Consider the following 15,931-nt stretch of genomic DNA (forward strand, 5'->3'; position numbering starts at 1 on the left):
CTAATAAGTCCTTACCGATACTATTAGTTTCGAAAAATAACTCAGATGCGTTCCTATCTACTTTATTGATCTTTTGGAAATCCAGATAAATTAAATTAGGAAGCATCCCTATTAAAATTGTTTTGTAATTAGGAATTTTTGTAATTGGATTATTAACCAAAGATAATCTTTTCAAATTTCTAAGAAAGAATATTGCTGATATTGACTCGATATTTTTAATATGATTATTTGTTAATACCAAACTCTCGAGATTTGGCAAACTCTTAGTAAATCCAGACTCTATATATTCTATTTCATTATTGCACGCAATAAAAGTCGACAGTCTATTTAAATTCGAAATATAGCTAAGAGATGAAATTGAGTTATCACTCAAGTCAATGCATTCAAATTGATCTTTAAGTATTCCAGTATTATCAAATGCCTTGATCTTTGAATTTCTAATATTAAATGAATACGACTCGTTTATCTTATTTAGAAAAATAGTTGACAGTTGAGTCAACAAGGTATCCATTATTAATAAATATGTTTAAAATACTGAGATCTTATTTGAAGAAATTGTATTTGAACCATTTTTTGTTATAAATTTTCGCGCTTTAAGTCATTAGTTGGGTCTAAAGTTAAATTCCGAAAAAAACTAACTTTCAAAGTTGAGTATTGTGTACTCTAAAATTAAAGGGGTATTTTTAATTGTTTACATTATTTTGTATTTTATGTAACTAATCAGCTTATAAGATAAATGCTTCTAACTTATTTAGACGACCAAAAGTATGGATTTCAATAACGCTCTTCAAAATGAACAAGCGAGGCAGATAAATTTGGGAATAAAGCACTTAAATTGGTCGAAGCTAAATGAAGCCCGATATTGCAGACGCTCAAAAGTTAATGGAAATCAGATTGTGAGAAAATCTAAATTACCACCTGAACATTTAAGGAAACTAATTAATATTCATGGCGATATGTCATCGAGAAAGTTTCAGAATGAGAAGAGAATCTATTTGGGTGCGCTAAAATATATCCCTCATTCAATTTTTAAGTTGTTAGAAAACATACCAATGCCTTGGGAAAGAGTAAAGTATGTAGATTGTTTGTATCATACTACAGGCGCAATAACTTTTGTAAATGAAATACCATGGGTTATTGAACCTATCTATATTGCTCAGTGGTCTACAATGTGGACGATGATGAGAAGGGAAAAGCGTGATAGGAAGCATTTTAAAAGGATTCGTTTTCCACCCTTTGATGATGAAGAACCCCCGATAGATTATTGTGAAAATATCTTAGGTGTTGAACCACTTGATTCTATACAGATAGTTTTGGATAGTGAAGAAGATATTTCTGTTTATGATTGGTTTTATTTAGATTCAAAACAACAATTTAAGTATTTTCATAAAAAGGGGAATTATAAAAAACATAAGTGGCATTTAACATTTGAACAACTTGGGACTCTTTATAGATTATCCATGCAAATATTACCAATTTTATTAGAAAATAACTCTTATTATTTATTTAATAAAGATGCATTTTTTACTGCAAAAGCACTAAATATTGCAATTCCAGGGGGACCTAAATTTGAGCCACTAAATAGTACTTCATTTGATGAGGATGAAGATTGGAATGAATTTAACGATCTTAACCGAGTAATTTTCAGGTCGATCACAAGATCTGAATATAAAATAGCCTTTCCACATTTTTATAATTCATTACCTAAATTTGTTTCTACATCAGTCTATCATTACATAGTTAATATATTTACAAGGCCGGAAAACCCGAATTCTCCAATATTCGAGTTCAATGAATATTACCATCCAATTTCTCCAAATAACTCTTTGTTGGAAAGTATTTACCAAATCGTTGATGAGGAAATACATGATATTAAAATTCACTTTAGCCCTTTTTTCTACGAATATAGCCTTGAGACAAGTTCCACAACAAATGGAATTTTATTATTCTGGTCGCCATTTCCATTTAATGTTAGATCAAACCCAAGAAGAAGAAGTTATGACATTTCATTATTAAAAGAATGGTATAAGAATAACAATATTTCTTCTGAGCAGCCAGTTAAGATCCGTATTTCACAACAAAAATTATTAAAAAACTGGATATTAAACTCTTTGCATAATAAGGTTGCAAAGAACTGTAAAAGACGTAATTTTTTAAAAATATTACAAAATACAAAATTCTTTCAATCTACTGAAATGGACTGGGTTGAGGTCGGGCTTCAGGTATGCAAACAAGGATATAATATGTTAAATTTACTAATTCATAGAAAGAACCTAACGTATTTACATTTGGACTACAATTTTAATCTAAAACCAATTAAAACATTAACTACTAAAGAAAGGAAAAAAAGTAGGTTTGGAAATGCTTTTCATCTTTGTAGAGAGATATTAAGGTTAACAAAGTTAGTAGTTGATTGCCACGTACAGTATAGATTAGGGAATATTGATGCGTTCCAACTTGCAGATGGCCTACAATATATTTTTAATCATGTTGGACAACTTACTGGGATATATCGATATAAATATCGAATTATGAGACAAGTTAGAATGTGCAAAGATATAAAACATATTGTATATTATAGGTTTAATACTGGTTCGGTGGGCAAAGGTCCTGGAGTTGGATTCTGGGAACCAAGTTGGAGAATTTGGATATTTTTTCTTCGTGGAATAATACCAATTCTTGAACGTTGGATTGGGAATTTATTATCTAGGCAATTTACAGGACGTCAGAATTCCAACCCATATAGATCTATTAGCAAGCAAAGAGTTGAAAGTCATTTTGATCTTGAGTTAAGAGCTTCTGTAATGCATGATATACTTGATATGATGCCTGAGCAACTTCGATCTAGTAAAGCACGTCCAATATTACAACATTTGAGTGAATCATGGCGATGCTGGAAGGCAAATCTTCCTTGGAAAGTACATGGAATGCCACCCGCAGTAGAAAATATTATTTTGAGATATGTAAAATTAAAAGCAGATTGGTGGACAAATTCAGCTTATTTTAATAGAGAAAGGATTCGAAGAGGGGCAACTGTTGATAAAACTGTTGTAAAAAAAAATTTAGGTAGATTAACAAGATTATACATTAAGGCAGAACAAGAAAGACAAATAAGCTATCTAAAGGATGGGCCTTATATATCTAGCGAAGAAGCTGTTGCAATTTATACTACTGCAGTTCATTGGCTAGAGAGTCGTAGATTTATTCATATTCCATTTCCTCCATTAAATTATAAACATGACACGAAACTACTTATTTTAGCATTAGAACGCCTAAAAGAAGTATATAGCGTAAAATCAAGGCTTAATCGTTCACAACGTGAAGAGTTGACATTAATTGAAAATGCTTATGATAATCCACACGAAACTCTAGCCAGAATAAAAAGACATTTATTAACTCAAAGAACATTTAAAGAAACAAATATTGAGTTTATGGACTTATATTCTCATTTAATACCTGTTTATGAAATAGACCCATTGGAAAAAATTACTGACACATACTTAGACCAGTATTTATGGTATGAATCTGACAACAGAAAACTGTTTCCGAATTGGGTAAAGCCATCGGATAATGAACCGCCTCCACTGCTTGTATATAAACTATGTAATGGGATAAATAATCTTGACGGATTTTGGAAGTTTGATGATGATTCAGTTGGTCTTTTGGTTGAGACTCAATTTGAACAAATCATGGAAAAAATTGACTTAACTTTGCTAAATAGACTTTTAAGATTAATTACCGATCACAATATTGCTGACTATATCACAAGCAAAAATAATATTAATGTAACATATAAAGATATGAATTATTTGAACTCTTATGGAATTATTCGTGGTTTACAATTCTCTTCATTTGTTTGTCAGTATTATCTCTTGATTGTTGATTTGCTATTACTTGGATTGACTCGAGCAAATCAAATTGCAGGCTCACCAAGCCATCCTAATGAATTTTTAAAGTATTCAGATAAAAAGATAGAGCTATCTCATCCAATTAGATTGTATTGCAGATTTGTTGATAAGTTATACATAATTATTAAACTTAGTAAACAAGAAATAAAAGAAATAGTTCAACGATACTTATCTGAAAACCCAGATTTTAGCAATAATCAAAATTTAATAGGATATAATAACAAGAAATGTTGGCCAAGAGAATCCCGTATGAGACTAGTTAAAAATGACGTAATTATAGGCAAAAGTGTCTATTGGGAACTATCTAATCGACTTCCAAAGAGTATAACTACATTAGAATGGGAAAGATCATTTGTTTCAGTATATTCCAAAAGTAACCCAAATCTATTATTTTCATTGGCTGGATTTTCAGTGAGAATACTTCCCACTTGCAGGATAGGAAAAAGAACTTTTGAAGCAAGCAATACATCTTTTATTGGTAATGAAGATTCCCAATATTACACTAGAGAAAGTACATGGCAATTGAGTAATAATGTGACAAAGGAAATTACATCTTATGTCTTTTTAATGGTAGACGAGTCAGAAATTAGAAATTTTGAAAATAGAGTTAGGCAGATTCTAATTACTTCAGGATCTGCAACATTTACTAAGATTGCGAACAAGTGGAATACGTGCTTGATTGGTCTAATGACATATTTTAGAGAGGCAGTTATTTATACTGAAAAATTATTGGACTTACTTGTAAGATGCGAAAACAAAATCCAAACTAGAATAAAAATAGGTCTTAATTCAAAAATGCCAACAAGATTTCCGCCTGTAGTTTTCTATACACCTAAAGAACTTGGAGGACTTGGTATGCTATCAATGGGACATATATTAATTCCACAAAGTGATTTACGCTTTACTAGACAAACTGATTTAGGAACAATTTCACATTTCAGAGCCGGAATGACTCATGACCAAGATGAGCATATACCAAATTTGTATCGCTATATTCAAACATGGGAAAGCGAATTTATAGAATCTCAACGTGTTTGGCTAGAATATTCACTTAAAAGGCAGCAAGCTCAGTTGCAAAATAAGAGGCTTACACTAGAAGATATAGAAGATAGTTGGGATAAAGGAATTCCAAGGATAAATACTTTATTTCAAAAAGATAGGCATACTCTTGCTTATGATAAAGGTTGGAGAATTAGACAGATTTTCAGGCAGTTCCAGATATTAAGAAATAATCCTTTCTGGTGGACTCACCAGAAACATGACGGTAAGTTATGGAACTTAAGCAACTATAGAACCGACATGATACAGGCATTGGGAGGGGTTGAAAGCATTTTAGAACATACATTATTTAAAGGCACATACTTTTCAACCTGGGAAGGACTTTTCTGGGAGAAATCATCGGGCTTTGAAGAGAGCATGAAATATAAAAAACTTACAAATGCACAAAGAAGTGGATTAAATCAAATTCCAAACCGTAGATTTACTTTGTGGTGGAGTCCTACAATTAATCGCGCAAACGTCTATATTGGTTTCCAAGTACAACTGGATTTAACCGGCATTTTTATGCATGGAAAACTTCCAACATTGAAAATTTCATTGATCCAGATTTTTAGGGCCCATTTATGGCAAAAAATACACGAGTCAATCGTAATGGATATCTGCCAGGTTTTAGATAATGAAGTTGATGCACTAGGGATTGAAATGGTACAAAAAGAAGCCATTCATCCTAGAAAAAGTTATAAAATGAATTCTTCTTGTGCGGATATTTTGTTATTATCATCTTATAAATGGGTAGCAACGAATCCATCTCTTTTACTGGACAAGAAAGATGATATTTCTTCTAATTCATTAATTAACACTAATAAATTTTGGATCGATATTCAGTTGAGATGGGGGGATTATGATTCACATGATATTGAAAGGTATTGCCGTGCAAAGTTTCTCGATTATACTAGTGACGCAATGTCAATTTACCCTTCTCCTACAGGAGTATTGATTGCAGTTGACCTAGCTTATAACCTTTATTCTGCATATGGAAATTGGATTCCAGGACTTAAGGAATTAATTCAGAAAGCTATGGCAAAAATTATGAAATCAAATCCTGCATTGTATGTTTTAAGGGAAAGAATAAGGAAAGGGCTTCAGCTATATTGCTCTGAACCTACTGAACCATATTTAAATAGCCAAAATTATAATGAACTGTTTAGCAACCAGACCACTTGGTTTGTAGATGATACAAATGTATATAGAGTTTCAATACATAAAACATTTGAAGGGAACCTAACTACAAAACCAGTAAATGGCTGTATATTGATACTTAACCCATGCAATGGAAAGCTATTTATGAAAGTAATACACACCTCTGTTTGGGCTGGCCAAAAAAGACTTTCACAATTAGCCAAATGGAAGACGGCAGAAGAAGTTGTTGCGCTTATCCGCTCTTTACCTATTGAGGAACAACCAAAACAGGTAATAGTTACAAGAAAGGGTATGCTAGATCCTCTGGAAGTTCACTTACTTGATTTTCCCAATATTGTCATTAAAGGTTCAGATCTAAGCCTTCCGTTTCAAGCACTCCTCAAGATAGAAAAATTTGGCGATTTAGTACTTAAGTCTACACAACCGTCAATGGTACTATTTTCCCTATATGATGATTGGCTTAAAACAATTTCTCCATTTACAGCATTTAGCAGATTAGTGTTAATTTTAAGGTCAATGCATATAAACCCCGAAAGAACAAAGGTGATTCTTAAACCAAATAAAAATATTATTACAATGCATAATCATATTTGGCCATCATTAACAGATGAAGAATGGGCTAGTGTCGAAGTTGCGATGAAAGACATAATATTGGATGATTACTCCAAAAAGAACAATGTACATATATCTGCACTGACACAGAGCGAAATACGAGACATTATATTAGGAATGGAAATAACTCCTCCTTCAATTCAAAGACAACAAATTGCAGAAATTGAGAGACAAGTTAAGGATCTTGCGAACAAAACGACTGAATGTTCGGATATTACTAGTTTAACTACTAAAACGGTCAACGTTCATGGCCAGGAAATTGTAGTCACGACTCAAACACAATATGAACAGAAGACTTTTTCTTCGAAAACCGACTGGAGAGCAAGAGCTTTAGCTTCAACGACTTTAAGCTTAAGAAGCGATAATATTTATATTTTATCTGATGATTCAATTCTTAACATTTCAAATAACTCGATTATCCCATATATTATCCCAAAAAATTTATTGAAAACATTTATTGAAATTTCAGATTTAAGGACGCAGATTGGAGCATTTATGTATGGTAAAAAAATCGTTGAATCAATCGGGAAAGGAAAATGCTATTCCGAAAATAGTTGTGAAATGGAAACTGTTATTGAGATAAGATGCTTAGTATTAGCTCCTCAACATGGCAATCAAAACTCTATTAATATGACTGACATTCTACCCAAAAACCCGGAAATTTCAGACTTGGAATTTATTGGATTAATAAAAACCAAAGTCCAAGAAGAGTTTTCTATAGCTATATCTGATATTGATTACTTATGGAGGATTTCTCAAAATAATTTGGATGTTCAAGTAGACAATATCGCGATGGTTAGTTGCAGCTTTACCCCAGGATCCACTACCCTTTCTGCAATTAAATTAGATCATGACTGTATTGATTGGTATAAAAATAACATTGAAAATAAGGACTTGAACTATGAAACTTTTAAAACTTGTTCATCAGATTATACAGAAAAAATCAAACTGATACTTTCGGAAACTTATAATGGGTTTTTTCTAATTCCGGAAGATGGCGTATGGAGCTACAATTCCATGGTGGTTAAGTACAATTATTCCTCTAAATGTTCATATATAGTGGATAAGCCCTAGTGCATTTTATGATGAGGTTCATAGACCACAACATTTTTTGCAATTTGCATATTTGGAAAACATAGATGATTTTGATGAATGCGGACTATTGGAAATAGATGAAATTTTTGAATAATTTTTTAATTATTATAATTTTTTTTTTTTTTTTGCAATAATTTTTTTTTCCGTTCCTATGAGTCATTTCATGCAACCTCGTATAATTAACCACCCCACTTTCACTTGACCTTAAATGCCTCTTTATTAAATTAAAACTTTAAAAATATGATTAAAACTTGAAAATTGAGCCTACAGTATGGAATACATAATTGATGGTTTATTTATTTTTATTGAATTAAGTTGAAAGATGCAGCAGATTCCTACCATACTAAAGAATTCAAAGTCTTGGTCAAATTCAACACAGAGATCTGAATATAACAAACATTCTAATAATTGGGTAGATTTTAATCTCAATGTTGAAAAACTGAATAATTGTTCGAATTCTAATTTTATTTACAAGTTTTTAAATACAAATCTTTCTAGGAACTATCATGGAAATTTGAATCATGCTAGATCAGAAAGATATCAGACAAAAAACGAAGGGGTAATTCAAAATTCATCGATAAAAGAAAATAAAGTTTTGAGACAAAAATTAGTCAATTCAAGGCCAGTTGAAATTGAATGCAAAACTTTACTTCCTAATTTATTTTCTGTGAATGGGCAAAAACATATTCCTTTTGACATTAATTTAAATCGATTTGATACTTTTGAAACTGAGAGTAAAAATTCTCATAAAAACAAACCACAAATAATTAATAGGAAATTAGGAAACGACTTGAATTATTTTAACACAAAAATTATTAACTCAAATCATTGCCCAAAGCTTGTACCAATAGCTTGTAATAATCTATTTCGTGCAACTTCTTTTTTAGAAGTCAAGCCAAATTTCAATAATTTCAACAATAACTCAAGTTTTTTGAGAAAAAATTCAAGTTTCATATCAGAGAATTATAGAAACAACGGTATAAAATCTAATATCAATGTGTCTTGTATTCAAGAAAAAAATTACAGTTCAAGTAATCTAACTAATAGTCAAAAAAAAATTAGTTATTCAGCGAATCAAGAAAATTCTTCGATATTGTTGAATAGCAAATCAAAAAATCTAAAAATGCCAAATTATTTCAGTTCTAAACTCTTTATAAGAAATCTTCCAAAAGTTTCAATTAATAATTTAAGTTCAAAGCCAATTTACCATATAGATGGTCTTGAATCCAATGATAATGGAATGGAAGTAAACTTGACGAGTATAAAGATGTTTTCAATACTTGGGTTTGGGTCAACCAGTTTAGTTTATTCAGCAGTTTGGAGAGGGACTGAAGTTGCCGTAAAAATATTGGGTAACTATGCAAAAAGTATTAAATCATCCGATTGCAATCACTTAAATCTAAGTATTAATAAAGCAATTAAACACATGGAAATTACCAAAAAAGATTGCCAACGTTACTTAGAATTTAGAAATGAGATTAGAATCATGAATCTGTTACGTCATCCAAATATTGTACAGTATATGGGAGGCAATATTAGTTCAAATCCGCCATTTTTGATATGTGAATTTTGCTCTGGAGGCACTCTTTTTAACTTATTACATGGAGACTCAAAAAAATGTTTAGAATCGAACAGTTTTTCTTTTTCTGGACCATCTGTTAACTTATCTTTGTACCAAAGGATAAAAATTCTGCAGGATATTGCTCGAGGGATCCATTTTTTGCACTCAACAAATCCACCAATAATTCACAGGGATATTAAGTCATTAAATATTTTCTTATCATTGCCAATTAAATCTAATGCTGACGTCCCAATTGCTAAAGTTGGAGATTTTGGCCTCTGCCAGCAATTATTCTCAGACAAGGGTTTTATAAATGGATCTGGAAATTTGGTTGGTACATACCAGTGGATGGCACCTGAAGTGTTAACAAGCCAAATCTACAACGAACATATAGATGTATATAGCTTTGGAATGATCATGTATGAAGTTCTCTCAAACAGGACACCTTTTTTTGAATTAGGAGTTGATGTAAGCCCAGAAATATTGGCTGATGAAATCATTAAAGGTATTAGACCTACATTGAAGTATATAGTTAACGATGTACCTATCGAAATAAAAAACATAATGATTCGATGCTGGGACCCGCAACCTTCCAAGAGAGGGACGATGCTTGTAATAATTAATGAATTACAGCATTTTATTGAAAAAATAGGGAATTAAATACGAGGAAAACTAATAAACTTGAGTTAATATTGATTGGTTTAAAGAGTTAAAATGAAACTATTTTTTCTAATTTCTTACTTAGATTAAGAATTGCTTGTTTATTCGTAGAAATGACATTTTCATTCAAACATTTAGATTTTAGAATAACTAGTATATGGTCATTGGAATTATAATTAAAATTTATATCTTTGAATTCAGTTTGAACAAAAATCACCACCTCATCTGCTTTGAGAGGGTTAAAAGTACACATATAACAGCTGATATAAAGCGTATTGTAAAGCGTAGGGGGTGTTGAATTTAAAGAACCAATATTCAAATGCTGTATAATTTCCAATATTGATTTGGATGAAAAGCATTCAACCACTTTATTAACCAGTATAGTCGCTTTTTTATCTTTATCGCTTGTTAAAGACATTTCCAAACTATTAGTTGTGGGTTCAATAATTGGCGTTTGGTACGAAATATTGACTAAGTCTTTGCTTTCTGTAGGATAAATATACTGTAATATACGAGCTTCTGCTTCAGCGTGTTTTTGCGCCTTTGTAAAGTCTAATTTTCTAGAAAAACAATGCGACTCCATAACATTAGGGCACCATGTGTTCTCACGCCACTTAACAAGCTTAACTTCTACGCATAAGGATTTTAACAGGTCAAGAAGGTCCTCAAGTTGATTAATATTGACTCTACCTACTTTACTACATTCGATATAACTCATTTGTTTATTTAATAGCAATAGATTGTTAAAACATTTAAGGTAGCGCGGTAATTCAAATTAAGCTTACATTCAAACGTGGGTTCTAAAGTTTTAATTTAAAACATGAAATAATGAATTTTGGAAGGACAATTTATTTTTCGATCAGTTCATTCTTCAGAGAAATGACCCAAAAGTTTCTCAGCGCTGAAGAAGAAATTTTTATGCTAAATAATAGATTTGCACCAGAAGAAAAAAAATACTTCTTAAAAGAATTTCACGATATTATACTATTCACATACAGGAACGAATTTAAACATATTATCATAACTAGAAATGCAGTACAACTGACAAAAAATTATTCGAATAATATAAACCCCTGATGTCGGTTGGGGATGCATGTATAGAGTGACCCAAATGTCGATAGCTCACGGTATATGCCAATTTATGAAGAGGTCTCTGGGCAATTTAAATATCGAAAAAATTTTGAATAACTTTCAAGATAATGAAAGTGCAAAATTTTCAATTCATAATATGGTAAATATTGGTCTGATTGAATTTGGAATTGATCCTACATCTTGGATTGGACCAACAACATCATCAATGATCGCAAATAAGCTGATAAATGATAATAGAAGCATTATATCTAATATTCAGATTGCGAGTATTACCTATGCAGAAGGCACTATTTATAGGGATCAAGCGGTTAAACACTTTTCAGAAGTAGGTTCAGATAGCTGTACTTTTGTATGGCTTTGCATGAAGTTGGGTACGTCCAAATTCAATATTAACTCATATAAGAAAACAGTAATTTCAATGAGTAATGTCTCACAGTTCATATGTATTATGGGAGGTAATAATTATTTGTCAGGAGCTTTATTAATTGTTGCATTTAGCAATTCCTTTTTGTATTGCTTAGATCCGCATATTAAAGTACTTCCATCATTTTCCGATAAAAACTTTATTAGGGATGACTTTATTCAAAAAGTTCCGACAAAGATTTATTGGGGGGAACTGAATCCATCCTTATCCATGGTTTATATTTGCCGAAACCTTGAGGATTTTGATGATTTGTGCAGCAATTTAACTAGAATTAATTCTGATTTATTTGAAGTCATAAATAATTGTGATTTTGAAGTAAAGAGTATAAATGAATTAGATTCTGGGTTTTTAGTTGTATAATGCCTTAAATTGGCAGTTTTAAAAAATGGGGATTGAACCTATTATTTCCATATTAGTTATCAAATAGGGGTATTCCAGACCAGGAACATTGGCATTTGGATGAGGAGTTACTTTGATTGAATATTGTAACTCTTTGATATCGTCTATGGAACCGGAAATTATTCTTCCATTAGAGTCTTTCAAGTAATTAATTTGTTGCGTTTTAAATGTAAACATAAATTCCGGTTGATTTGCTTGTATTTTGCAATCCTTAAAAGAAAACATTAAATCTGAGATTTCTGCTCCTATCAGCTCTACATCTCCTAATTGAAGAATTTTTGTATTTAAGCAAAGCCCCATCTTTTTAAGTTTTTTTATGTTTGAGCAAAGTTGTCTATATGCTACATCCCCACAATGCAATCTCAGCTTATGCTCGTCGCATTTAAGATATGATTCCATGAATTTTGGGAGAATGTATTCTTCAAAAAATGACATAAAGTCAGTTAATTTAAAATTTGGATTGATCGCCTTCATTTCTTTAACGACTTTAGATATTTTATTTCCATTATATATAGTTTTAAAATATTCATTTTCAAATATATTTTTCAATAATAGCATATCCTTAAGTTTTACGCCAAGCCTGTCCCGTAAAGAATAATTGTGTAGTGCAACAGAATTTTCTACTATTGGAACTATAGTTTTGCCTTCAATATTCTTATTTATAATTTTCTTATTGCTAGTTTTAATCTCACTGTTACTTTCTTTATTACAATCTGACTTCCAGCTTGAAAGCTCTCTTTCTATCACATTCCTATTGGTTTCATCATAAAATAAAACTTTTATTATTTCTATTTGCCTTGAAAAAAGGTTGCTTGAAAGGAATCGAGAGAAAATTGAAGAAATTTTAGCTGTAAAAAATTTAATATGGGATAAAAATCTATTAATTTTATACAATTCTGCAATATTTATGAAATAAACCGAAGAATAGAAATTTCTAAATGGTAAATTACTGTAAAACTTGAAATATAAATTATCAAATTTTTTCTTCAAAAGTGCAATATCATCCTGTAGTATTTTGTCACTCTTAATTTCACTTTTTAATTGTGAAACAAATTTATTAAAATATGAATTAAATGTTGAATAACATCTTCGTTTTCTAAAATTTAAATTATTAAGTTGAGTGAAATTCATATAATATTTGTTGCTCTGATAAAACAAGAAAATATTTCTGCATATAGAAATATCCTGTTGAAGGTTGTATCTCAAGCTATTTATGCAAACTTTTGTTAAGGCATGGTTACTAAGCCCTTCCATTAATAAATATTAATGTTTAAAATATATGAAGTATTACAAATAAAACTAAGATCATTAATTTTTTTGGAATGATTCCATTGAAATATAATAAGATAAATTTTAATCTGAGCATTAAATTTAAAAACTAAATAAATATACCGCTGTGTATAATGAGCTTGTAAAGAAATACCTGATTTTTTTTTTAATGAAAAGAAAAGATAAAAATGAAATTATAAATGCGAATTACATTGCAGGTAAGTCTTGGTTAGCTGAGGAGGTTAATAATAGATTAAAAGAAAGAGACAAAATCTTTAATGTTTGTGGAGATGAGTTTGAAAGTAATAAATGGTTTCAATTAATGAACAAATTTTCTAAATATGGAGAAATAACTAGAGGGAACAAAATAAAATTATTTGAAAATAGCCGGGATTCATACTTGTCGATGATTGAAAGTATTGATTCAGCGAAAAAGAGAGTATGGTTTGAAACATATATCTTTGAGGAATGCGAAACTGGAGAAAAATTTGTTAATTCGTTTTGTAAAGCATCACAAAGAGGATGCGAAGTTATTTTACTGCTAGACGCTTTTGGTAGCTCTAAATTCCCAAAAAGATGGGAACAAAAGTTACTAAAAAATAATGTGAAGGTTATATGGTTTAATCCCATTTCTCAAATTTTTAAGGATACCTTTTTATTCAGAAATCACAGAAAGTTATTAATTGCTGATGAAAAGGCATATTGCGGATCAATTAATATTACTAACCGAATTAATGACTCATCGTTGAATGACGAAGTCAATATCAAAAATTACAACATAATTTGTAACTCGGCGTATAAACAACTAATTTTTTTATTTAAACAAATAATTTATTCAATTTCACCAATAAAGGTTAATAAGCTTTGTTTCTACGATGTACACACGGAAATAGAAGGCCCTGCAACTTACGATCTCGGAAAAGTTTTTATCGACTCACTCAAAGAATCTAAATGTGAACAAATTCCAATAATATTCCAAAGACCGAAAGAAATAAAAAATGGCACTATATTACAAGTACTATACAGTAATACAAGAAGGCAGCATAGAGGAATTCAAAATGTTTTAAATATTGCAACAAAAAATTCAAATAGTTATATTTATCTCACAACATCTTATTTTTTTCCTCCAAGTTTTCTACGTAGAGCCATTCAAACTGCAATTAATAATAATGTAAAAGTTTCGATGTTGTTATCAGGTAGATCCGATATTCCAGGAGATACAATTGCAACAAAGTATTTAATCAAAAGGTTTATTCAAAACAATGTAAGATTTTTTTTTACAAGAAATATTCACTGTCACGCTAAATACATTACAATAGATGGGATATGGTCATCTTTTGGAAGTTTTAACTGGGATGGGTTTTCTGCGAATCGAAATTTGGAAGTTTCTGTAGCGTCATTCGATTCAAAGATTGCAAGCCAGTTAATGAAAATGCACTCAAAAATGACGCATTCATTTCAAAGTACAGAACAAACAATAAATCAATGGAATGAGCAATCTAGGCTCACCAGAGTTTGCTCAAAAGCTGCATATATACTTATCAAATTTGTAAATAAGTATTTGTAACAATATTTTACAAACTTCAACTGTTATATTTTTGCGCGCATAAAGTTGCGCCATTTGGGAGGTCATATTTTACATTACCAATAATTTTAGGTTTAGTATTAATTGATTTTTAGAGATGAGTGTAGGTACTCCAATGGAAAATCAAGAGATTATTTCCAAAAAAAGAAGGTATAGAAAGGATAAGCCGTGGGATACCGATGATATTGATCACTGGAACGTTCCTAAATTAACACCCGAAGATAATCCTCATGGACTTTTAGAAGAAAGTAGTTTTGCAGTGCTATTTCCAAAATATCGTGAAAAATATTTACGTGATATTTGGCCAGATATACGTAATGCCCTGAAAGCCCATCATATTAAATGCGAGCTTGATTTAGTAGAAGGATCTATTACTGTAAGAACGACAGGCAAGACTTGGGACCCGTTTATTATTATACGCGCTAGAGATATGGTAAAACTCTTATCAAGAAGCGTACCATTTCATCAAGCAGTTCGAATTCTAGGTGATGGGGAGGATGATAACAATCTTGGCTGCGACATAATAAAAATCGGACATAGGAATAAGGAGAAGATGGTTAAAAGACGTCAGAGACTAGTAGGCCCAAATGGATCTACATTAAAAGCTATTGAATTGCTAACAAATTGCTACGTGTTAGTTCAAGGTCAAACAGTTAGTGTAATTGGATCATATAAAAGCTTAAAGCTCGTGCGCCGAATAGTAGAAGATTGTATGAATAATATACACCCAGTCTACCATATCAAAGAACTCATGATAAAGAGAGAATTAGAAAAAGATGAAAGATTAAGAGGAGAAAATTGGGATCGGTTTTTACCAAAATTTAAAAACAAATGTGTAAAGAGGAAGGTGAAGAAACAAATGAAAAAGAAAAACAAGTCAATATTCCCACCTGAGCCTACTCCTAGAAAAGAAGATATGTTACTCGAAACTGGTGAGTACTTTTATAGTGAATTGGAAAGAAAAGCTAAACAAATTAAAGAAAGAATATCTGAGCAAAAAGAGAAAAAAAATGAAAAACATAAAGAAAGAGAAAAGATTTATGTTCCTCCGAATGAAAAATTGTTTTTAAAAAATAAAATAAGTAACCAAAACGAAATTAATTATAAAACTTTTGGGCAGAATCTCG

The 15,931-nt window shown here is 30.8% G+C and overlaps 8 protein-coding genes across 8 annotated transcripts; 5 read left to right on the plus strand and 3 right to left on the minus strand.

Moving 5' to 3' along the window:
- On the minus strand, positions 1 to 511 carry Chro.30327 (hypothetical protein; the record flags this gene model as incomplete). The annotated part of the gene is made up of 1 exon (XM_661700.1): positions 1 to 511. A coding segment is annotated over one exon (511 nt), but the record flags the coding sequence as incomplete, so codon positions are not given.
- Positions 512 to 767: 256 nt separating this feature from the next.
- Positions 768 to 7,793, plus strand: Chro.30328 (ENSANGP00000005722). Its single annotated transcript, XM_661701.1, has 1 exon — positions 768 to 7,793. One exon carries the CDS (start codon positions 768 to 770, stop codon positions 7,791 to 7,793), a length of 7,026 nt encoding a protein of 2,341 aa, XP_666793.1.
- Positions 7,794 to 8,136: 343 nt separating this feature from the next.
- Positions 8,137 to 10,035, plus strand: Chro.30329 (protein Roco7). The annotated part of the gene is made up of 1 exon (XM_661702.1): positions 8,137 to 10,035. One exon carries the CDS (start codon positions 8,137 to 8,139, stop codon positions 10,033 to 10,035), a length of 1,899 nt encoding a protein of 632 aa, XP_666794.1.
- Positions 10,036 to 10,084: 49 nt separating this feature from the next.
- Positions 10,085 to 10,753, minus strand: Chro.30330 (hypothetical protein). Its single annotated transcript, XM_661703.1, has 1 exon — positions 10,085 to 10,753. The coding sequence occupies one exon, from the start codon at positions 10,751 to 10,753 to the stop codon at positions 10,085 to 10,087; it is 669 nt and encodes a 222-aa protein (XP_666795.1).
- Positions 10,754 to 11,128: 375 nt separating this feature from the next.
- Positions 11,129 to 11,911, plus strand: Chro.30331 (hypothetical protein). The annotated part of the gene is made up of 1 exon (XM_661704.1): positions 11,129 to 11,911. The coding sequence occupies one exon, from the start codon at positions 11,129 to 11,131 to the stop codon at positions 11,909 to 11,911; it is 783 nt and encodes a 260-aa protein (XP_666796.1).
- Positions 11,912 to 11,929: 18 nt separating this feature from the next.
- Positions 11,930 to 13,204, minus strand: Chro.30332 (mitochondrial import inner membrane translocase). The annotated part of the gene is made up of 1 exon (XM_661705.1): positions 11,930 to 13,204. One exon carries the CDS (start codon positions 13,202 to 13,204, stop codon positions 11,930 to 11,932), a length of 1,275 nt encoding a protein of 424 aa, XP_666797.1.
- Positions 13,205 to 13,388: 184 nt separating this feature from the next.
- Positions 13,389 to 14,786, plus strand: Chro.30333 (cardiolipin synthetase). Its single annotated transcript, XM_661706.1, has 1 exon — positions 13,389 to 14,786. One exon carries the CDS (start codon positions 13,389 to 13,391, stop codon positions 14,784 to 14,786), a length of 1,398 nt encoding a protein of 465 aa, XP_666798.1.
- A 115-nt stretch (positions 14,787 to 14,901) lies between these two features.
- On the plus strand, positions 14,902 to 15,931 carry Chro.30334 (hypothetical protein; the record flags this gene model as incomplete). The annotated part of the gene is made up of 1 exon (XM_661707.1): positions 14,902 to 15,931. A coding segment is annotated over one exon (1,030 nt), but the record flags the coding sequence as incomplete, so codon positions are not given.

Source organism: Cryptosporidium hominis (assembly GCF_000006425.1).
Source record: "Cryptosporidium hominis TU502 chromosome 3 CHRO013122, whole genome shotgun sequence".
In the NCBI taxonomy this organism is placed as follows: Eukaryota; Apicomplexa; class Conoidasida; order Eucoccidiorida; family Cryptosporidiidae; genus Cryptosporidium; species Cryptosporidium hominis.